The sequence below is a fragment of the Macrosteles quadrilineatus genome, unplaced genomic scaffold (genome assembly GCF_028750875.1).
Source record: "Macrosteles quadrilineatus isolate MER2022 unplaced genomic scaffold, UCM_ALF_1.0 Scaffold_1__1_contigs__length_201487025, whole genome shotgun sequence".
Taxonomy (NCBI): domain Eukaryota; kingdom Metazoa; phylum Arthropoda; class Insecta; order Hemiptera; family Cicadellidae; genus Macrosteles; species Macrosteles quadrilineatus.
Genome location: NW_026542594.1, coordinates 175,782,976 through 175,807,055, shown reverse-complemented (window position 1 = coordinate 175,807,055; position 24,080 = coordinate 175,782,976). Strand labels below are relative to the sequence as shown.

Below are 24,080 nucleotides of genomic sequence, written 5' to 3'. Positions count from 1 at the left end.
CTTCTAGAGATTGGTGGTCAGACTACGCTGGGCTGGTGTGGTGGCTGGCGCCAGCGAGTGCGAGTGATCACGTGACTGCTATTGATCCGCTGCCTCGTACTACCAAAACCAAAAGTAAAATAATAATGTCCGACTTCGCCGGCCGCTGACAAGACAAATACTCGCCGGCTGGCTGTTGAGTGTTGGCTGGCGGTGGTGGTGCTGTGCAGCTGCGATGTCAGTGAATTGCACAATCACATTCAATTAAATCGACAACAACCAGCACAACCCCGAAACAATGAAACAAACAGAACAACAGAACAGAATCAACCGAACCCTTCGGCTGTCGGCTCGGCTTCGGCTGCTCGGCATCGCAAACTCAAACTGCGAAGATCTTCCACGTGTGGTGCACTTATGAGGACTCAAAGTAAGTTAATGAATTGTTTGAGCTTTGAAATATTTAGTAGATAAATTTCTGATTACACTAAAAAATTATTGAAGTGCATGTTTCTGTCATCCTTACACACAACACAACACACATGGGGTTTTGTTTCGATTTTAGGTTATGTGTCAGTAACCAAAAAATTACCTTGCCTTGGTACCGGCATGGTTTTAGGTTATATCCAGCATCAAAATACTTTAATTGAATCCAAAACCTTAAAAATAAGTAAACCAAATAAGTTACTGAATGTCTTGTCCTATCTTCTGAAAATATTGTAGGCCTATTGCTAATACCGGTATCAATGTTCATGGCTAGGCCTATTTGTTATTTATTTACCTAAAGAGCCGGCCTAACTCGCTTTTTTCAATCAACTTAACTTGCAATTTATTTTTAGGGCTAAAAATGAATTTGAGGATTGAATATATTTACTCAAATATAACCAAAAGCTTATAACTTAACCTAACAAATAACTTACCGTAGGTACCTAGCTCTTTTAAGCCTTTTTCTAATTAACTGCCTAAAGGCAGTTAGCCTATTTCTTGCTGCCGGTTGTGAGTGTTTAAGTGCATGTGCCCCTTTCAAATTCTTCAGCTAGGAATAACTTAGGCTATACCAGCTGCTTCCTTTAAGTTAAGTAATAACCTTTGTACCCTGTTGGTCTTAAAATCAGCTGTAGTTATTCGGCAGCTAGGTAAACCCGCAGGCCTGACGTAATTGCAATGGCTTAAGCTTAGCACTCGTTTTTAGCGAATTTCCCATATAGGGAATAAGCTATTACCGTAGTACTCATGGTAAGACCTGGACCCGGGACCGATTTTTTTTTCGTTTTGAGGTCCCTAGAGGCCAAAAATAGCATCCGTTCAAATTCATATATATATATATATATATTTATATATATATATTTATATATATATATATTTATATATATATGTGTCCGTTAGCGCGATAACTCGAGCAAAAATAATCCGATTTTGATGAAATTTGGTACAAACGTGTAAACCTACGTTTATTCGAACGAGTTCGCGAACCAGCATGATCGGACCATGGGAACGGGGGTTTATGGGGTAAAAATGGGTTTTTCCCATTTTTGACCCAAAAAACTTAAATTTTTGCAATTTCTTTCCAAACTATTTTGTAGAGCTTAAAAAAACAAATAATTTAGTATATTGAAGCGTTATAATGCGCCTAATGGTTACGGAGAAAATTAAAAAAAATTGTAAATTTAAAATTCCCATGTTATTCTTATGGAGGATAAGTAAACTGTTGTAGTTTGCTTATTTATTAACATATTTTGCCCAAATTTGGAAAATGTTTTTATTTCTTACTAACTATTAACATTTTACATAAAAAAAACACTTTAACCCTCCCTGTTGCAGCAAACCTAAGTATGTGTTAAACTGATTTGATTTAAATAGGGAATAAATGTGATATTTTTAAGGAGACATTTGAGTGTAAATCCAATCAGGCAAATGGAAATTCGCTTAGTCTGCAGGTTTGCTGCGGCGGGGGTATTTTTATTTACTATTTTCTTTGACCTAGATTGCCTTTGGTACATATAGGTTACAAAATCTTTCCAACCTAATTTTTGGGCATTAATTTGTTTTAGGTGCTAAACTTAATCGCAAACGGAAAAGGATTTAACCATGGAAAACCTCCAGGATAAGATCTTAAACCTTGTTAGGAGCATTTGTTTAAAAAAGGAAGAAATACAGGCTATAGAAGGTACTTCACCTGATGTTGAATTTTTATTGATGGAATCTCTAAAGTTGGAGGAAAACAAAAGGTAAATCACACTTGCTTAATGAATAGATAGTGTAATATTTAAGATAAGTTTATAATTGAACTAAGTTAGATAGAGTACATGTTGCTCATTCGAGTAATTTGCAAAGTAATAAGTACAGTCTGAGTTATTTTGAAAACGAATAACACAGTCATAATTTCCGATGATTCAAAAAAGTCAACTCAAAGTTTATGTGCCTAATGGAAATACTCAACGTGTCAATACCAGTTTGATATAATCAACGTTTCTTTTAATTATTTTATCTTTTTACAAAAGCTGATAGCCTATAGTTTTTTTGTGTGTTTTCTACAAATGTTTCCCGACTTGCTCATAACGGGTAAGGTTGTCAATGTTTATCCTCGTCATTGATATGTAGGCCTACTTACCTGCATGGTACCACCATAGTCACCAGTATGTCTACAAATTTCAGTCATTTTTTAAATAGCGATAAAATATGTTCACATTGCTACTTAAGAACTACCTGATTTTCTTGCATAACCTGTTCGTCACAATTTTATTTTCTTCAACTGGCATTATTTTGGTTTGTTGCTGTAATAATGTCAATTGTATTTACCCGATATGCAGGTTTAAAAGGCTTGATGTTGTTCAGATCTAGGTTTTGTTTCCCTTAACTGTGAATAATAATTTCTTCAATGAAAGTTTTAGTAAGTTAAAGGGGTTTTAGATGTAATCATATTCTTAAAAAATCACTTGACTTCTGGAAAACGATTGAATGTCCTTGCCGTACCAGTTTCATTAGGCGAGTATTTTCCTATGCAATGATCACACAATCAGTGAAATTAAATGTTTTTAGCACACATTTCATTGAATTGCAGCTTAAATATTTACAGCAATTAAATTATCATAATGTAAACAATTATGTTCTTCATAGATAACATGGGAACTTTTAAAAGCTACTGTGCCAGAGCCCAAGGGACTTTTTGAAAAATTTAAGGTCAGTTTGCAAATCTACGTGACACACTCTTTCCAATGAGACGAATAATAAAAATTGGGAGAGAAATGGCGGAGGAGTTCAGAGGACAAATTTCGTGTTGGCTTAGTAGATAATTAAATAACAATAATGAATAATTAAATAATAATTCAATTTTCAGGTTAACTTAATAGGTAACAAGCTAGATTTTTGTTCACATTTTTTTTATTTCACTTGAAAACAGTTTTAGACTGGTTTTCAAAACTGAGGTACCGGTAGTTTTAAGTTTTGGATTGGACACAACAAATTATATTTCAGTGCTTTTAAGTGTTTTCCTGAATCGAATCAAATGGAATTGTATTACACTACAATGTTAAGTGGCGTGGCCGAAAATGACAGGGGGGGGGGGCAAAAAGCAGCCACAGGCACGGTGTCTGTTCTCAACTATACAGTGGCTGAACACCCAGACCATGGCTGGTCCTTGCTGTGGAAGTGTACTGTTTAAATAACATTTGGTTATATGAGAGCCAGTTACACTAAGTTACGGTGCCTAGTTTCGCATATATGCACGCTTATCTGGGTGCACCTGGGAAGCACATACTCAACCAATAAATCAGTGTGACGATTCTTAAGTTAAATTAAGTTATCTTAGTCAGTAAGGTTTGATTTTACCTTTATAATCACTTTAGTGTAGGCCTAGTTTATTTTCTTCTAGGCTTATATCTTCTTAACTTTGAGACACAGATAGAATAGGGTGAACAGGCACTGTTCTTTTCCTTCTTATTTTCTTTAGCTGAAGAGCTAGCAACAACATGAACTCACTGATTGATGGCATAATTAAATATAGAAAACTGAAGAACTGAACTTTATTGAACATTCCACCGTGTAGCCTAGGTGAACGGCGACATAGCTACCGTCAGTGTCAGGTTTTTTATCTAACAGGGGCAGGCCGAGACCATAAAGCACTTCATCCGAAAAATATAGCAGCCTGTAAACCAAAATATTTTATTTTCTCACAAAATGTTTATTGTCTGTTTTTACATCTGATTAGTAGTAATACTCAAGGAAACAACTTTATAACAAAAATATTTCTAAGCTGCTGGGGAGAAACCATGATGGCTGCTGAGCTGGTGTGTAGAAAAATTGTCAATTAGTACTGGCTACACAAACAGCAGAGGCAAATGATTTCAAAACAATTATGCAATTTACAAACACGAGAAGGCCAGTGATACTGGCTAACTTAGCAGAAAATAATGAATTTAGTCCCACTTTCCAAAAATCTGATTAGTTCAAACTAGTAGGTATATGAAAATCAGCATTAGTGAAAAATCTCAATTGAATGTTCCCAACTCGATAAATATAGCTTGGGCCTAGGGCCTTTATAAAATTGTTAGTCTAGTGACATTGAAGTAGAAGTAATTTACAACTTATTGACTTGCACCAGGTACGGGGAGTGTGTGGATACTCTTCAAGTAGTACTGGATGTCACCTGGGAAGAACTAAACACTGGACATTGGAGTTTGGTGCCTGACTTTCAGCGAGCCATTTACTCCGTCACAAGTCTGCTAAAGGCAAGTGTTTACTTTTTTACTTGCAGTTACTAAGTTTGATTGCGTTAGGCCTATTTCTAAATTGCCCTGTCAGCAGGAAAAGAATGTTTCCTAGTATGTGAAATTTTCAGACAAAGTTAAAGTAAGCTATAGGTAGTTGAGTTAGCAAAAATAGGGTTGAGTGAAGAAAGCCATTAAAATGTTTTTCTGAATCTGGTGTAATACCAACCATATGGTTGAACTTGGCAGCGGGACTGATTGCAGCAACACACGGATCCATGTGCGGCTTTACCATTTATAGAACAAGCTCCAAAACACTAGGATGCCCTCTTCTCATTGTATTTCCTCATGGAGGATAACGTTATAGTATATTGATTGCCATAGCGAATTGCTTTAATTCATTTCTCATTTAATTCATTCACGGATGATTACGTTCAAACTTGTAATGTTCTATAGGCCTACCTTACATAATATGGTAAGTTACTATATTAAAAAATAAATTAACTCTTTTTAATTTAAATCAAACCTCTTCATAATTCAAATTTATTTGCTTGGACCCTCAATTTAACAAATTATCGAGAGTATAAATCAAAAGTAATTAGGTAAGAAGGCAAGGAAACCTGAACCCAGAAGTAGTTTGAACATTGATTTGGATCGTAAACAGTCACTGATGTAACAATTAGCTTTTAGTGGTAATCAGTTTTAACTTACGTTCCAGGTAATAGCACTAGCGCAACAAGCCATAACGTCTTCTGATGATTGTCAGACGTCTTTGCTACAACAGGCTATCAAAACAGCGGACATGGGGTTGTTGCTGGGCATTTCACACAGAGAACAGCTGACTAAAGCTGCAAAAATCTTGTCTGAAGCTGTTACGCAGTGTAAGTACGCGTACCCAAAATCAAGCTAACTATCGTAAAAAAAAAAAAAAACAATTTGAGTAGCATATAGGCCTACACTAATCATTATTAATTACTTAAGATTCTGTAAACGTTATTGGCTATCTATTACAGGTGTTTAGAGAACAGGCCTTATTTGTACTTATGTGATTCTTTCGAGGAATTGCATCACATTTGATTTGGGTCAGTTCTGGTTAGGGCTACGGTATATAATTGATGTTGATTTTTGTCAGAGCTTGAATTCAAATTCTGCATTTGCCCGACGGGTCTAATGTGAAATTGTACTTAGCGTATAATTTTTCAATATAAAGTCTGAGACTCAACTTGCTTTATCTAACTATTTTAGCTAAGTTTTGGTTGAAACTAGTAAATATTTTGTAAGTTGATAAATCTTTTTTTGCCGTTTAGTGCCCTAGAAAAGTGTAAAATAAAATTCACGGAAAGTAATAAAATAGTCTAATAACTGGTGAAAATATATTTGCACTCATGCTGTTAACTCACAAGAAGGTTAGTAGGCCCTACATATTAAAAATTGTGAGTGGTGATCGAGTTTGATTAGATTCAATCATCAGCCCCAGTAGGCAAATGACAAGAATCTCTAATTTAACTCTTGGAGTGTTAGCTTTTATAAAGTCTTAACTCAAAGAGTTTTACATGAAAACAATTTTTGTTCGGTGTGTTTTGTGTTGTATAAAGTTATCACAATCAATGTGTTTCAGTTCAACTTCCTGTAAGCGGTGCAAGAACAAGTAAGGATAGAAACACTCCTGAGCTGAAAGTCCCAGCTGTTGAAATCCCTATACTTCACAGCCCATCACTCGAAACATTTTCATCACAGCATTTTTATCCTCGTAAACCAGTTAAAATTTCAGGTAGGTGTATTTCAGAATAAAACGAATTAAGCCTTTCACTAGTTATCCCATTCCTACAAGAAAAACAAAGAGATCTGTGTTTGTGATATAGGAATGTAAAAAGTAACTTGTAAATACTTTTTGGAAAGTGAAGGCAGACTATAATCAAAGTTATTGATCTCAATATTGATTCTGAATCTTTTGAAATCTTTTTTTGTTTTTTTAATATCAAATCTGATCACGACTCAATAATACAAATAGAATCTATATATTAATAGGCAAGCATGTTTCTTTACCTACATTACACATTTTTGGTTGAGTTTTCGACCACTGGACAACCACAAGTAGCAAATACTAGTTAACAAAGATATTAAATTCTACACCTTTGTCTGTTTCCTTAGTGGAAACCTTAGAAAAAGACGCTTACCACCCCACCCACCCCCAATCCGAGAGTCCATAAATACGGAGCTGTCGAGCAGGTACGATTAGTCAACATTTAGCATTCAGTGCAGACACAGTGCGGCCTTCCTAATCATAAGTGTTTGTTAGGGATGGACGGGACCCAAAAATTTCGGGAAAAAAATATTCCCGATTTTCGGGACGGGATTACATTTGATTCGGGAAGGTTTCGGGACGGGATTTGGTCCGATCGTCGGCGATTTTGCCGCTTCGCGAGTGATGATAACGCCGCTATCGCGAGAGATGTTCCGCGAACGCAGGAGGGGAAGTCATTTCGACGATCGCTGTGTTCAAATTCACATGTTATTCTTATGGAGAAATAGAAAACTCTTGTTGTTTTCTTGTTTATGGATATATTTTTATAAAATTTGGCAAATTTATTTACTTTATCCGGTAGGCTACCATTAAATTTGATCAAAAACCCTTTTACCTTCTCCGTAGCATCAAGTCATTAAAACTAATGATATTTAAATGGGGAGTAAATCAGATATGTTTAAGGACATTAAACAAATCTAATCAGGCAAATGGAAATTTGCTTTGTCTACAGGTTTGCTGAGGCGGGGGTATTTCATTTTAGGCTGGGTCTGTGTACTTATTCATTTTGCACTAAATACTATCTCACTTGTTGACGGGACCATATTCCCTAAATGTCATGAATTACTAATCGTCTATTCTAAAGTTGTTTGAATGATTCCGTAGGTTGTATGACTCACTGGCCAGCACTAAGGCTGTGGGAAGACCTGCAGTACCTACTGACTGTTGCTGGTAGTCGCACAGTGCCTGTGGAGCTAGGCTCTAACTATGCACAGTCAGACTGGTCCCAGCGTCTCATGACTCTCAGAGAGTTTATCAGTCTCTACATCACCAACCCGACAAGTGATAGCAAGGATATCGGCTACCTGGCTCAACATCAACTTTTCGACCAGGTTAGTCCATGCTTTGACATCACTGTGACCTCCGTTCCCATGCTAAAGTTGTATTGAGTTTTATTTCTATTACATATTGTTTTTTAATGCTATTTTTTACAAAGGACAACTTATTTATTTATTTTAAGCCATAGCCTTATTCTATTATGTGCCTCATCAACTCATACGAGGTGTGGCTGTAAAGTAACAGGACTGGCTTTCTTAGAGACAAACTGTATAACTTTCTACTCCACATTCCAGTTTGACGACAGTGGGTCGCTTAGTTAGGCCACAGCTTTAATTCATGTCAGATTAGGTATTTGCAGCTTGGAAAAAATTGTATAACTGAGCAACAGGTTAACGGTCAACCTGACATTTTTTGTGAAGCTCGGTACAGAGACTTATTCTCTCCTACAAGTGTATGGGGATCAATAGGCCTACTTGTCACATTCATTGCACACGGTTCTTGAGTTGGATAAACGGTTCAAAGAAGGGAGAAGATATATAAAAAGACCCACACACTCAGGATTCCTTCAACATCAAAACATAAAAAAATAGGACAAAAAACAATGACAAAACTTAATAATTAGGCAATCTCATCCATCAAGATTCGTTTGGCTGTTCAGACTGCCGAAATTCACAAAGGATGACATTAACAAATATTACAAAACATTTCAAAATGGGAAAAGTGTGTTCTAAAATGGTGCCCATACAGAAGCACTCACGGATGGAATTTTATCTAACACTTTGAAAAACACAAAGAAAGCTTTTTTAAAAAGTTTTGTAGGCTTCAATAATTTATCAATTGTTTATGACAAAAAAACTATCTGACACAAACGAAGGCCTTTGTGGAACTAAGATAAGAACCTTTTTTATTAGTTATTCAAAATTTTTTCGATTGCAGTATTAAATATACACTTATCAAACAATTATAAAGTTACTACAATAGCAGCAAATTACAACAAGCTTCTAGTTCTGAATTTTGTCAAACAGGTACCAGAGTTGAGGAAGGATATATTTGTTCCGGACTACTGCGCCTGCAGTGAAGAGGAGGGTGAAGTGGACATCAACGCTTGGTTTGGACCACCTGGAACTCTATCACCTCTACACCATGACCCAAAACACAACCTACTGTGTCAAGTAAGCTGTTAAATTAGCTGCTACGAGTACAACTTACTTTAGTTTACCGTTTTTGTTGTCCAAGGAGTAGTAAATATTTCTTTTAAGGACTAGAGTTGTTTTGTATTTCTCAACCTTCAGTAGATGGTTCCATGGCCATTATCCCGTGACGGCATCAGACTGGATGTAATGCGTCAATGGAAAAAGACATATTACCGGTTGAAGTGACGTAGTGATTCCTCTCTCCCTCTCCCCATATGTATAATACATTTTACGTTTTTAGGAACCACCACCATCCCCAAGCAGCTGTAGTCCATCTGTTTTACGATCAGAATGCACACATTGCGGGCGTGTATACTGTTTAACACGTTCGCTACTACGCTACAATCGTGTTTGTAAATAAATTATTCTTGTTTCTTTGTATTTTTTATAACCTTTTGTAATGTCGCATATTTGCGACGCCCGGTCTACAGCGAAGACAATAGTGAAAATTATCACAGTTTTCTTAAAATAGACTAAACGTCGCATATATGCGACAGTTCATTTTTTGTGTTTTAAGGTAAAAGTAAGTAAAAAATAATCAGATTATTCAAGAACAGTTTATAACTGAACAAATTTAAAAGCTACATAGGATAATGCAGCATACATACTGCATACATACATACAGTGATGCAGAAAAGTAAAGACTAGTTTTTCCAACTATTATATGACGTCACCAATCATCATATCCACAGACCAAGCGACGCAGTTGTGCGTCAGACATCTCTGTAGACCACTGCAGGGTATTCAGTGTCTTCAAATAGACCACTACAAAGATATAAGCATTTTAATAACATTAGAACCCCGACGCAAATATGCGTCGGCAGTCTATTTTAATGTGGCTAGCCGTCGCATATATGCGACAGCAGTCTATGGGTGGAAACCGGCCGTCGCATATGTGCGTCGCTGGTCCATGTGAATGGAAAATTTCGTACTATTGCAGTACTGCAGGGTGTCTACCAGTCGGGAATTCCGGGAAATTCGGGAAAAAGTCGGGGATTTTGAAAGGTCGGGAAAAGTCGTGAAAAAGTCATGAATTTCGGCCGAATGTCGGGAATAATCTAACCTTTCAAAATTAGGGATGAACGGGTCCCAAAACCTAAAAAAAATGTTCTGGATCTTATATTCCTGATCATTGGGACGGGATTACATTTGAGGGGTGTGGGATGAATCGAAAATGCATTGTAATTACAATTCGTTTTAGTGATGATTAAAATAACCATTTGAATCATGGGCATTCAGTATCCATACGTTATTGAATCTGTATCCATATACGTTATTGAATCAGTATCCATATATGTTTTTGAATCAGTATCCATATGTTATTGAATCCGTATCCGTACGATATTGAATCAGTATCTATATACGTTATTGAACAGTATCCATACGTTATGGAATCAGTATCTATAGGTCTTTACGGTATTGAATCAGTATCCATAAATACGTTTTTGAATCACATATACGTTATTGAATCAGTATCCATATACGGTTTTGAATCAGTATCTAAATACGTTTTTGAATCAGTATCCATATACGTTATTATTGAATCATTATCCAAATACCTTTTTGAATCAGTGTCCATACGTTATTGAATCAGTATCCATATACGTAGTTGACTGTTACATTGATACTGTTACTTTGACTATCAGTATCCATACAACTTATTGACATTATTCAAATTATTGACATTAATTATATAAGTTATTCACTGAGACATAGCTTAGCCATACAAGTTATTGCCATCCAAGTACATGGCATACACTGAGACATAGCTTAGCCATACAAGTTATTGCCATCCAAGTACATGGCATACACTGAGACATAGCTTAGCCATACAAGTTATTGCCATCCAAGTACATGGCATATACTGAGACATAGCTTAGCCATACAAGTTATTGCCATCCAAGTACATGGCATACACTGAGACATAGCTTAGTCATACAAGTTATTGCCATCCAAGTACATGGCATACACTGAGACATTGCTTACCATACAGGTTATTTCCATCCAAGTACATAGCATACACTGAGAAATTGCTTAGCCATACAGGTTATTGCCATCCAAGTACATAGCATACACTGAGACATTGCTTAGCCATACAGGTTATTGCCATCCAAGTACATGGCATACACTGAGACATAGCTTAGCCATACAAGTTAGTACCATCCATGTACATGGCATACACTGAGACATTGCTTACCATACAGGTTATTGCCATCCAAGTACATAGCATACACTGAGACATTGCTTAGCCATACAGGTTATTGCCATCCAAGTACATAGCATACACTGAGACATTCCTTAGCCATACAGGTTATTGCCATCCAAGTACATGGTATACACTGAGACATAGCTTAGCCATACAAGTTATTACCATCTATGTACATGGCATACACTGAGACATTGCTTAGCCATACAGGCTATTGCCATCCAAGTACATAGCATACACTGAGACATTGCTTAGCCATACAGGTTATTGCCATCCAAGTACATGGCATACACTGAGACATTGCTCAGCCATACAGGTTATTGCCATCCAAGTACATAGCATACACTGAGACATTGCTTACCATACAGATGCCATCCAAGTACATAGCATACACTGAGAAACACTGGTTCTTCTAATGTATGATTGAAAACATATATTTCACTCCACTGACAAGTATGAATAGAAAAATTCCATGGCTTTGAATCGAGTTACATCAACATTTTTTTTAAATCGAATCGTTGCTTTGAATTGAAATTTTTTGCTGCTTCACACACCCTTACATTTAATACGGGATTTTCTCGGCATGTGATTCGTTTCGATCGTCAGTGATTTCGCTGCGTCGCGAGTGACAACATATGTTGACGAAGGTACCGTGACCGCGAGATGGAAAAAGGTGTAGTAACATGAAGAAGGGACCGAGTTTTTGGTCGGGATTTATATAAAAATGGTAATGAAAAGTCGGGAAAAAGTCGGGAATTCCATTTGAGAAATCTGGTAGACACCCTGAGTAGCGAACGTGTTAAACGTCCCATTTGAAGAGAGAGTGGAATGCGTAGACCGATATTTCCAGGTAATTATCACAAAGAGTTTGTGCATGTGTTTGTCTGGTTATAATCTATAGGTTTTTAGCATATTCATGTTTTTCAGAACTACAGACTATTTACGCTATGTTACTCTTTCCCCCACTCTGTCTTGTATCCATATCCCCACCACTTAGGGTGGGTATATATGTGAGAGAATATTAGCTAATAACATCATTATGTTGTCATCCTGCAGAAAAGCCATGGACCCCTGCATGAGGAAGATTACCAAACCCATGAAGCCAGTGGCTGGGACCAAAAGATCCATACTTCTGCAGGCTTTGACTGGGGAAATCAAGAAGAAATCTTCAACTTCTATTGAAACTTCTGTCCCCAAGACATGCCAGAGCCTGGATCTTCTTCTTCTCCTGCTGAGACTTTGAAGCCGGTCTACATCATCGCCATCGTCCTCTTCTGCATCATCTGCCATGGAACTGTGCCTAAGGAAATCCACCAAACCAATGAAACCGGTAGCTGGGGTCAAGAAGTCCAAACTCCTCCAAGCGCTGACTGGAGGAACATCAAGTATTTTACCTCTATGCCAACGTCTACGAAGCCTCCGGTGTCTTCTACTTCTACCTCCAAGACTTCTTCTTTGTCTCGGCCTGCATCATCTTCCTTATCACCATCAACAAAGCCTATAAGTCCCCTCTGCCCATGCTCCCTCAATTATATCCTTGTCATCCCCTATTAAAACCCCAGCAAAGCCTTCTCCACCTTGCTGCATTTAGACAAAACCACAATGCTTTTAAAAAGGGATAAAAAAAAGGTGAGCGATGTGAAAAATCCTGCTTTTCCGATGCATGTGTGTAGCCCTCACACTAAGAGGAAAAGTAGGATGGTAACCCACTCACTCAACCTATAATTAAATAAGCAAACCTGTCATTTCAAATTGTCCGTCCTTTGAAGGATCTTGTGTTTCAAATCCAACACCAGGCACCTCATGTTAGTGAAAAACAAAATATGTTCCCTACTTTTGCATCAAAAGTTTGATCTTGAGAAACTTAACATTAATAAAACTTAGGTAGTATTGAATTGTATAAGACACCAAGACAAAAAAGTGTGAATTAATAACGACTTAAATACTTTGTTACCATACATCTTCTGTTTGTATTTAGAGTGCAGATTCTTCAAATAAACATAATTGAATCTTATGGTTTGGTTTCTTTATTAAAACTCCCACTGTCCTAGTTTTAATATGGTAATTTATCTGTTATTCTGGTATGTTACTAAGACTTATTCTGAATATAGCATTCAATAGAATGTGCCATTTATATGACCAATACACTTTTAAAGCATAGTTTGTTAGCGTTATAGCTTGTTTTTACAACAAATTAATAAGGGGAAGGGTTTAAAAAAATCTGAACTAAATATTTTTAGATTCATTCTCCGAACTAAAGGATAATCTTATTCAAGCATTATTACAAAATTGTAATATTTGGCAAACATTGCTTCCACCATTTTTAAGTCATCTGCTTTAACTGGAATCTTTGGCATTTTGAAATGGTCTGGACTAACTTCATTATTTGTCATCAGCGGCTTGATTAAATTTATTCGTCATATCCTTGTCAAATTGTTCTTCTAGTATTACGTAAGCATCTTCTTCGTGGAAGTTTTTTTATAACTTTCATGCATAGTTCCCGCTTCATCATGGGCTCTATGCCAGTTAGATTTATGTGGTCTGCAGAAGTATTGGCTCAAGCATTTCCTAGAGCCGTAGTAAACCATTTCAAGTTTTCTAATGTAATTAATTTACAGCTGTTGGGTTTAATTTTAAAATGTAATCCGATCAAGAAAACTCTTCAAAAGGAATAAACAGACTTAACTTTATAAAGTTTGGGCGGGTCATGGATACAATATTTACAAATGTTCAAAGTTAGGTATCCCCTCATGGGCTCTCAACACAAAATGAATCTGCCACGGTAACTACTGATTTAGAAATTGAAGTATCTTAACATGAAGAAACAGTATCAGGTTGGTCTTTAAGTGTCATTAGTCTAGATATACAAATACTAGTGATGGTCGGATCCAGATATCGGACTACCGGATCCGCTGGATCTGAGCTAGAACCGACGACCAATGGGATCCACAAAAAATCGGATCTTGGGCTGGATCCAGTTTTAATGAATCAAATTTTTTTTATTAAATTTTTTTTCAAATTTTTAAACATCTTACACAAAACGTCCTTTATAAATTACAATTCATACATAAGAACAGGTGTTTTGTAATAGGTAGTTATGTATTTTAAAATAAAATTAATAGTGACTATCTATGTCCATGTACTAGACTATCTGTGTCCATAAACAAGACTATCAGTACCCATGTACAAGACTATGTGTATCCATGTACGAGACTAACTGTGTCCACATACAGGGTGGCTGAAAAGTAACTTATACCCCCCCCCCCCTTAACTTTTAAACCATTTGAGATATTTGAAATCTGTTTGCGGCAACCTTCTTCGATATGAAGTGCTACAATAATTATGGCCAATTTAGAAAATTTGGCCCTTAGTGGGGGTAGGGTCTAGCTCAAAATTTTCAAACGACAAGTATAGTCGAGTTTGGTATCATTTTACATGTCTTGACAAAACATAAAAATTGACATAAAGAAAACCAAAATCGGCCCACTAATAACAAAATGGCGCCCTAAAACGTTTCAAATCCAAATAACCATGAGGGTGGCCAAAAATCAATTTGCACCCCCTTTAACTTTTTAACTATTTGAGATATTTGAAATCAGTTTGCGGCAACTTGTTTGGATATGAAGGGCTACAATAACTATAGTAAGTTTTGAAAATTTTGCCCTTAGGGGTAGCGGCGGTAGGGGGTAGCTGAAAATTTTCTAATAGCAAGTATAGTCGAGTTTGATATCATTTAACAGATCTTGATGAAACATAACAAATAACATAAAGAAAATTGATATCTGAGCATTAATAACAAAATGGTAGTTCAAAATTACTTTTAATGACCATTGTCTTAATCATTTTTAGCTGCCATTTTGTTATTAATGGTCCGATTTCTATTTTCTTTATGTTAATTGTAATGTTTCGTCAAGACCTGCAAAATGATACCAAACTCAACTATACTTGCCATTTAAAAAATTTTGAGTTACCCCTTACCCCCGCTATCCCTAAGGGCAAAATTTTCAAAACTGACCATAATTCCTTCATATCCAAACAAGTTGCCGCAAACCGATTTCAAATATCTCAAATAGTTAAAAAGTTAAAGGGGGTGCAAGTAAATTTTCAGCCACCCTCATGGTTATTTGGATTTGAAACGTTTTAGGGCGCCATTTTGTTATTCATTCTCATCTCATCAGCTGACAACTTTTACTCTGCAAACCAAAGCATAGAAAACGCCATTGAATTGGGTAAGCTATGGTTTGAAAGTAATTTTCTGGAAATAAATCATGATAAAACAGAAAAAATTTGTTTTACTTTGCGTAATCTTGAAGCAGACAATGCAGTTTCTGTCAAATTACTCGGAATATCCATAGACTCTAAACTCACTTGGGAAATACAAACCAATAATATCATTTCAAAATTGTCAAGAGTATGTTGTTTGATAAGAAAACTTAAAAATTGTGTTTCTAAACCAACACTTCTAATTGTTTATCACAGTTTATTTCACTCACACTTGCTGTATGGCAATATACTGTGGGGTAATAGCTCAGGAGCTCACCGGGTCTTTACATGGCAAAAGAAGGCTCTCAGAATTATGTTTGAAATTCCGGATAGGGTTAGTTGCAAAGCATTTTTTGCTGAAAATAAAATCATGACACTCTCTAATATTTTCATTTTTTACAATTTAGTTTCCGTTAAAGAGAATCTGAATAAATTTGTTCCTTGCAACTCAATCCATGGGTATATCACCAGACAGTCAAAAGATTTATATATTCCTCAAGCCAGGCTATCAAAATTTATCAAAAGTTATAAATACTTGCAAATAAAACTATTTAATAAACTTCCAATATATTTTAGAAATCAGGAAAGTATTCATTGTATAGGTCAAAATTATCAGATTGGCTTACAAGTGGTGCTTTTTATTCAGTTGAGGAGTTTTTGCAGAATGTAGATTTTTCAACGCTTAAATGTGAGGCCAAGCAGTCTTGATAATTCTTTGTTCGTATTATGGTCTTTTCCCTGTTAATTTCAAAGTTTTTATTATTACTGATGCTTTATCCTTTTAAGATTCTTTTAACTTTATTTTAACACTAGCTGTAACCCGCGGGCTTTGCCCCGTTTAACTTCTTAATTTTCAAGATGATCTCGTTCGCATGGCTCAATCACGTCCTGGTTGAATTTCGTTCGCTACGCTCACTCACCTTTAGGTTGGAGCTCGTTCGCTACGCTCACTCACCTTTAGGTTGGAGCTCGTTCGCTGCGCTCACTTGCCTTCAGGTTGGCTCGTTCGCTACGCTAACTCGCCTTCAGGTTGAAGTTCGTTCGCTACGCTCACTCACCTTTTGGTTGCAAATTAGCTGTTGTCATAAATGTAAAAGAAATAATAGTGCTGCACCCTGTTGGTAATCCTTGTAACTTTAATGCTATTGAACATCATAGAACAGAACCAACTTGTTTAATTGAAACAGCTGTTAAGATTCATTAATTCCATTTCTCATAAGGTTAACATGGGAAACTCCAGAGCCACTGGGGCGGAGCCCGAGAGTCCGATCTGAATAAAAACAACTTAGTTTTCCTATTTAATGCCTAAAGAATCAGTGTACCAAATTTCAGCCTCCTAGGTAAATGGGAAGTGGGAGAATTAGTGATGAGTGAGTCAGTCAGTGAGGGCTTTGCCTTTTATATATATATAGATTTTCTGAAGAATATTTAATATTTTATATAACATATGTAACAAAACATGTTGACCTTGTCTATTGTAATGTTTATATTACCAAACGACAATACAGATTTATTATTATTATTATTAGTGGGCCGATTTTGGTTTTCTTTATGTCAATTTTTATGTTTTGTCAAGACCTGTAAAATTATACAAAACTCGACTATACTTGCCATATGAAAATTTTGAATTACCCCCTACCCCCACACCCCTAAGGGCAAAATTTTCAAAATTGACCATAATTATTGTAGCCCTTCATATCGAAGAAGGTTGCCGCAAACAGATTTCAAATATCTCAAATGGTTGAAAAGTTAAGGGAGTAACCCTGTATAAGACAATCTGTGACCATATACAAGACTAACTGTGTCCATATAAATACAGTATATATGGAGGAGCGAGCTGGTCTAGTGGTTAGAGCGCGGGACTCCGGTTCTGGGGTCCCGGGTTCAAACCCCGCCAAAATCACCAATGGATTTTATCTAAGTGATATTGCCGTAACCCCTAGGTCTAGCCTGAAGTAATGTGAAAAACAATTCCGGGCTCGTGCCTAGCGTCCCAGGACAAAAAAAAAAAAAAAAAAAAAAAAAAACAAGACTATCTGTATTCATGTACAAGACTAAATTGGACAATCTGTATCCAAAGATAGTCCTGTACATGGATACAGACAGTCTTGTATATGGACACAGATAGTCTTGTATATGGACACAGATAGGTTTTGACATTGCCTACCCATATGAGTTGACGTTGACATACTGTCACATTACCTAGCCATATGCATTTTTGAAATTGCCTAGAAATATGAGTTTTTTAAAAATCCGTCCTTGGAAAAACAGGAAAAAAAATGTATATGGATCCGATTATTTCAAGATCTGAATCTGGTACCAACATTTTCTTGGATCCACCCATCACTAACAAATACATAATAGTGATACAAATACAACAAATACAAATACATAATAGTGATACAAATACAACAAATACAAATACATAATAGTGTAGTGATAGGTAGTAGCTTCATTCCACTTTGCCCGAAAGATTGCTGAGACAAGAACAAGAGACTCCTACCTCAGCATCAATACCAAAATCAAATGTATGTTTGTTTTCTGCTGGTGCCATTTTAGATCTGAATAAATATGCAAAAGGGAGTGTTTTAAATATGCTGTTTCAGCAAAGATTGTTGAAGATAGGCATGGACGAATCAGTTTCTATAAGGAAACAAGTCATAAATATAATTCCTCGGCAGCGCATAATGCATTACTATGCGTTATTATTAGGCTAATGTGTTATTATTGACTTACCTAATTTTTCCCTTTTTGTAATTAGTTGCAAAAGTAATATAATTATGCTTAGAATATTATTTCCCATTTATTTCAATACTCACAACACTTTAACTTAGTACACATAAATTTTTGTGCAAAAATTGTATTAGGCCGAGGCCTATCTTGTCGTTTTGCAGTTTTACAAAAACAGCTATAAAATGAAGGATTTTATATATAAACAAACCAAATAAAGTTGTTTGTGTAACAAATTGAATACTTTATAGATTTGACCAAGAAATAGATTTAAAAAAAAAATGTTCAAGGTTTGCTTTATATATATATATATATATATATACTTACTTTTTCTTTACTTTCCGTGTCCGGAAATCAGACTTCGCTTTTCAAAAAATTAGCTACCGATATGGCTTTGTCATTCGCTTGTAAAAGATCATCTAATGTGCTAGACTGGTCTAGGCGTGGACAGATCAGCAGATGGCCAGGATCCTGAACAGCACCACACACGCACAAGATGTTTTCTTCGTCTGGCGAGAGAGACCCCATTTCTGCATGTTTGTCTTGCATTTTGGTAATTCGACCCTAATTCGATTTAGGGTCTTCCACACCGTGTAATGAAGGCCTCCACCAGGAGCCAGTTCCTCCCTGGCTGGTATGGGAGGGTTAGTCAACAAGGCCTCCCACCTTGCAACCGATTGCTTGTGAGTGATCCATCCAGGACTCGTGTCCGTGATAAAAAGCTCTTTCTGGACCGAAGCCGTCGCTCTGCAGGATGGTGGCCGTGTAATGGGTGACGAGGGTCTGTCTCTTGCTTAGTCCTTTCTGCGTCGGCAGCGACATCACGTCGGATTGATGGAGGGGCAATCCCTACGATAGGATAGATTTTGTGTAGTGGGGTTGGTTTCAAAACACCCAGTTACAATCCAAGCCATGTCATTGACTGCAATGTCAACCTTTTTTTCATGTGTGTGTGTTTTTTTTATGTGCATTCCATACTGGTGCAGCGTACTCCGCAGCTGACACACTGAGGTTCTGAGGACATTAGGGTTAGCACCCCAGCATCAGCTGGTGAGCTTCCTGATGATATTATTCCTCGCTGAGACTTTACCTCTTGTCGCAATACAATGCGCCTTAAATGTCAGTGTGCGGTCCAGTATGACACCAAGATATTTGGGTGTAGGACAATGCTGAAGACGGTCTCCCCGCCACCTCACGGCCTGCTTCTCTATTGTTTAGGTGAAAGGCACAAACTTGGGTCTTAGCTGGGTTTGGCTTGAGGTGATTTGCGTCATAGTACTGGGAAAGTTCATTTAGAGTCATAGTCAAATTCTGTTCCACCTCTTCAAAAATCCATTCTTGTGCCGCCATACATATATATATATATGCATATATGTATTGAAAATTGCTATACAATATTTTTTATTTAAAATTGGTGTCATATGAAAGAAAATTGTATGTAGATTAATTAAAAAAAACTTTAACACCTTTCATTAAGACAGTTGGGAGTGAAAATTTAAAAACGTACGTTTTCAGGAAAAGCACTTTGCAAATTTTTTTCCCCTTTTTTCAAAACTTTTATTATTATTTTTATTTCATTAACATTTTAAGTTTCATAAAATGTCCATGGTAACGCAATATCTTTGGTAGTTTTCTTTTTAAAGAGCATCTTTAGTAGAAAAACACAAAATCCTGTCACGACCATATCGGACGTTTAAATGAATATTAAAAATAGTTAATATTATTTTTATAACTATGTTTTGCTATAAACTAATTTACTTTTATGACCATTATACAATAAAAAGGTCACTGAGCTTTTGGTATATTTGGTCTTTCTAGAAAAAAATTAAAAAAACTCAAAAAAATAGAAAAAAGTCAATAAAATCCTTTTAAGTTTGTATAACTCCGAAAAAACTTACCTGAGACCCGAAAAATCGTTATGTTTGTATAGAGGTGTGCTTCTTTTGTGTATAAAACATTAAAATATGACGATATTTTAATTTTGGAAATTTTTATGATAGAAATCATAAACGTGATGGTCAGGGACAAGTGGTACGGTCGTGAATTGTCTGGAATAATCTAAATCTTTCCAAACAATCCTTCAATTATACTGTTAGTTATAATATAACTATGTGTTTCAATTGAACTAAACTGTTCAATTTACAATTATATTAAAGTTATTGTCACGACCAAACACACTATAATCCATAAGGCTGGATTGGTCGTGAAAAAAACCGCGATGGTCGTGAAACTTTGGTCGTGAAATTACGTGTTATTTGGCTCTGTTCTGGTGGTAGCCCTGCACCTCATGTTCGAGGATACAAAGTGGACTTCTAGGTTGATCTAGCAATTGAAATATCTTATAAACAAAAATTAACACCATGTCTACTTCATCGAATGACTACGTACGGTCATGGACACACCAAAATTACAAAAAACACAATCTTTCCTTTATTAATCTTGTAATTCCTCGTTTCAACTCGAAACGACCGGCACTACAATCCTGACGTACACCCCGAACTAGTCTCTAAAACCAACTGACTCCATCGACGCCAGGCTTGCCACTGCCGTGCTCCAAAGTTGAAAATTTCCCCCAAATGGTCGTGACGCCAAATCGAGGGACAGACTTATTTTGTCATGGTAGTCAGTCTGCAATGACAATAAAATTATAATATGCTCCTTTTTTGTAAGTTTAATAACCATTGACGACATAAAAATATGGCTTTATATATTTCGGTATGAATAATTAGTCTAAAAACAGCGTGAAAGTTGGAAAATGTACCCTAGGGACACGTCATGGTCGTGAATTTCGAGACTTTAAAAATACGAAAAAAATACCCAGAACCTATTTAAAACTAAATAAATGTGTGTAACATGTTGCCCCCGTCCCAAAAAATATTAAAACACATAATAATAAACTACAAATCCAGTATCTACGAAGTAAAAGGCCAGGGACATGAAAACGTACGTTTTTAAATTTTCACTCTTGGACAGATGGAGGTTTTGGAATGGTTACTTGATCACCTACGTCTCTGTAGTAAAGACACAGTAAGAATTAAACGACCACCCAACAAAGAATTTATTTAATTCAATAAAACAAACAACTCACCACACCAATATTAGATACCAGCTGTTACATGTATGTGCAGATTTTAAATCGTCGTTATTCGTTTTCGTTAGTTCATAGATATAGATATTGTGAGGCATTAGAGTAAAATAAAGTAACATATAGTAGACTCCCTCTTATCCGGAAACCTTTTAACCGGACTACACTCAGTAGAAGTGACATCTCTTTATCTGGACAATTTTTATCAGCACATTGGTTTAACTGGACTAGATCGGCAGGAAGTGGGCGGTACTGATAGGACTATTCTTGTGGAAAAGATTTGAGACCAGTTATCATGTGTCTAAATACAATGAACTCATAAATTTAAGTCAAATACTGTATACAGTATGCATTTAAACAGTCAGATTTAACGAATTTTTGGGGACGTTGGTTTAACCGGAAAACTGTTAGTCCGAATAAGAGGGAGTCTACTCTATGTGCTTTTTTTAATTTTATGTGACCTTACCTAGTTGTAATATCACCTATCTACATCACCATGACGACAAACATGACCTACCTATGCCATTTCCGGTATCACATTGTTTCCAGTCTGATGATATCACAGGATAAGAGCCTGATAAAACAAGGTATTTACTCAAGGGAGGTATAGAAGAGCCTTCGATGACGTCAGCTGTCAGATCTCCTCTTGGGGGAACACCATTACCGCAACGATACGGAATTCAGTCATCGGCCTCGGTGGTGTAGTGGATAGCGTGTCGGGCTGATAATCCGAAGGTGCCGGGTTCGAATCTCGCTGGCAGCACTAACTTTTTGTCAACAATTTTTTTTTCACATCAGCAAGTTTGGTTGGTTTGGTTAGGTTATGACAGTTTAACTTTATAATTAAAAAATTTAAAAAATTGAATTTTAGGCATTTATAATTTTATTTTATGAACAAAACTATATTTTAGATTAGTAAACCTTTATTTGATTTGTTTCATTATCAGCACGTTTGGTTAGGTTATGACAGTTTAATTTAATAATTGCACAATTTTAAGATTAATTTTATAATTTTTCCTAATTTTATAATTAACTAGGGCTAATAGTGAAGTAAAAGTTACTACTGTGCTCTCTACTACAATGCTGTTAACGGAGGAATTTTAAACTAAACTATGATGTCACCATCGCCTCATTTGTACTTTCCTTAAGTCAGACCCAAAAAACAAACTTTATTCGCTAATCCAGGAAATAAAATAAACTCAATCAAGAAGTCATTTATATTTAATTACATAAGTTGATTCTTTGTGTCAAAATTGTGGGCGACTGGTAAGTCGTAGAACGACGGAAGAGGCTTAAATAAAAGGTCTCTATCCCATGTCATGAAAAATAGTGAAATTACCAAAGTTCTACTTAGGCTAAGGTTTCCTTTCTTTTGGCATACTATGGTTGCTGGTTGCAGGTGGTGGGCCACAAGAGGGTGGTTCTCTACTCCCCCTCCGACACTGACTGTCTCTACCCTCACGAGGGCCGGCTACTTTCCAACACTGCAAGGGTAGATCCTGAAGCTCCTGATTACAAATTGTACCCAAAGTACAGGAATACTCAAGCTATCACTTGTCAGCTAAATCCAGGTAAAGCAATAATCTCAAAGCTAGATGTGAAACTTTGACATGAATGTTATGGAATACGTGACAATTTCAATTAATTAACCATATGGTTGTATTTGCACGAATGTTTAGCTTAACCACTTTGTAATTACGTCTTTACGATAGCTAGCCACTGAACGGTATTTTGAATTAAATAAAATACGGTAAACCACTGTCTGTCATGAAATATTATGTGTCAATTTGTCTTTCCATTGTAAAGAATCACTGGAGCCTACGCTGAAATTTCACGGAAAGATACCAGTTGGTGTATCACCTAAACCAGGAAATTTCCCTTCCAGTTAATTACGGCATTAAGGACAACCACAAAACAGACTTGTGGTGATAGCGGTTCTGCTCCAGTTTGTAGAGATATCACAAAGGTTCCTTTTACTTACAAACTGTACATTTTATTCAATAATGTACCTTACGTTCTGAATAGCGCTTGTACTGTCATCATGTCTTAAGTTGGCATTATTATAAAAATAAAAGGACTGAATAGAATTCAAACTGAACCCTAATATGTATTTTTTGCAGGAGATATGCTGTATATTCCACCTACTTGGTGGCACCATGTGAGGGCCTTGGACCTCAGTTTTTCCGTCAGTTTCTGGTGGACTTGACATTAAAAATATTCTTTTACTTCGATTTTTGTTGTATTATTTGAATTTATGGTTTCTACTCTATATGATTCCCAATTTAATGTATATAATGTGAATAAATATGAATTTTTCCATGATATGATGTTTTACTTTGGGCTATAGTTACCGCTACCTCAAAACTTACCATTAACTTTTCAGTTACACTAACAATGCGTACCCATTTTAAAATTATGTTTGATGTAGTTTTCAATTTTCTCATATACATTTTATTTTACTCTACCCCACAGATAAACTTAAACACAAAGGAAATAGAATATTTTGACTGCCAAGTGGTAGCTTGCATTTATTTTAATATCATATAGTATTTAATTGATTATTGAAAGTACGTAATTATCAATAAGCATTAAAATTAGTTCTGAACTTGAGCGTATTCCAATCAAAGTGATACAATGCAGTGATAGTGAAGGACGAGTTTAGAATCAAGTGATAGGCCTACAACTTGTGTAGCTAGCAAGGAACATTTATTGAAAACCCAATGAAATATCAAAAAATTCACGAAAACAATATTTTCTCCATATGCTAATTACTGTATGGAAAGAAAATCAAAACTCAGTAGCTATTGAAAGGGATAGCAATGAAATAAATGTTAGGTAC

At 36.1% G+C, this 24,080-nt stretch overlaps 1 protein-coding gene across 1 annotated transcript; it reads left to right on the top strand.

Annotated features, from left to right (window-relative positions):
• Window positions 1-345: 345 nt before the first annotated feature.
• LOC129002717 (bifunctional peptidase and arginyl-hydroxylase JMJD5-like) lies at window positions 346-23,540 on the top strand. Its single transcript, XM_054430731.1, has 9 exons — window positions 346-406; window positions 2,028-2,204; window positions 4,577-4,703; window positions 5,401-5,563; window positions 6,301-6,453; window positions 7,591-7,817; window positions 8,790-8,936; window positions 22,641-22,812; window positions 23,362-23,540. Exons 2-9 carry the CDS (start codon window positions 2,065-2,067, stop codon window positions 23,445-23,447), a joined length of 1,215 nt encoding a protein of 404 aa, XP_054286706.1. The 5' UTR covers window positions 346-406; window positions 2,028-2,064; the 3' UTR covers window positions 23,448-23,540.
• The last annotated feature ends 540 nt before the right edge of the window (window positions 23,541-24,080 follow it).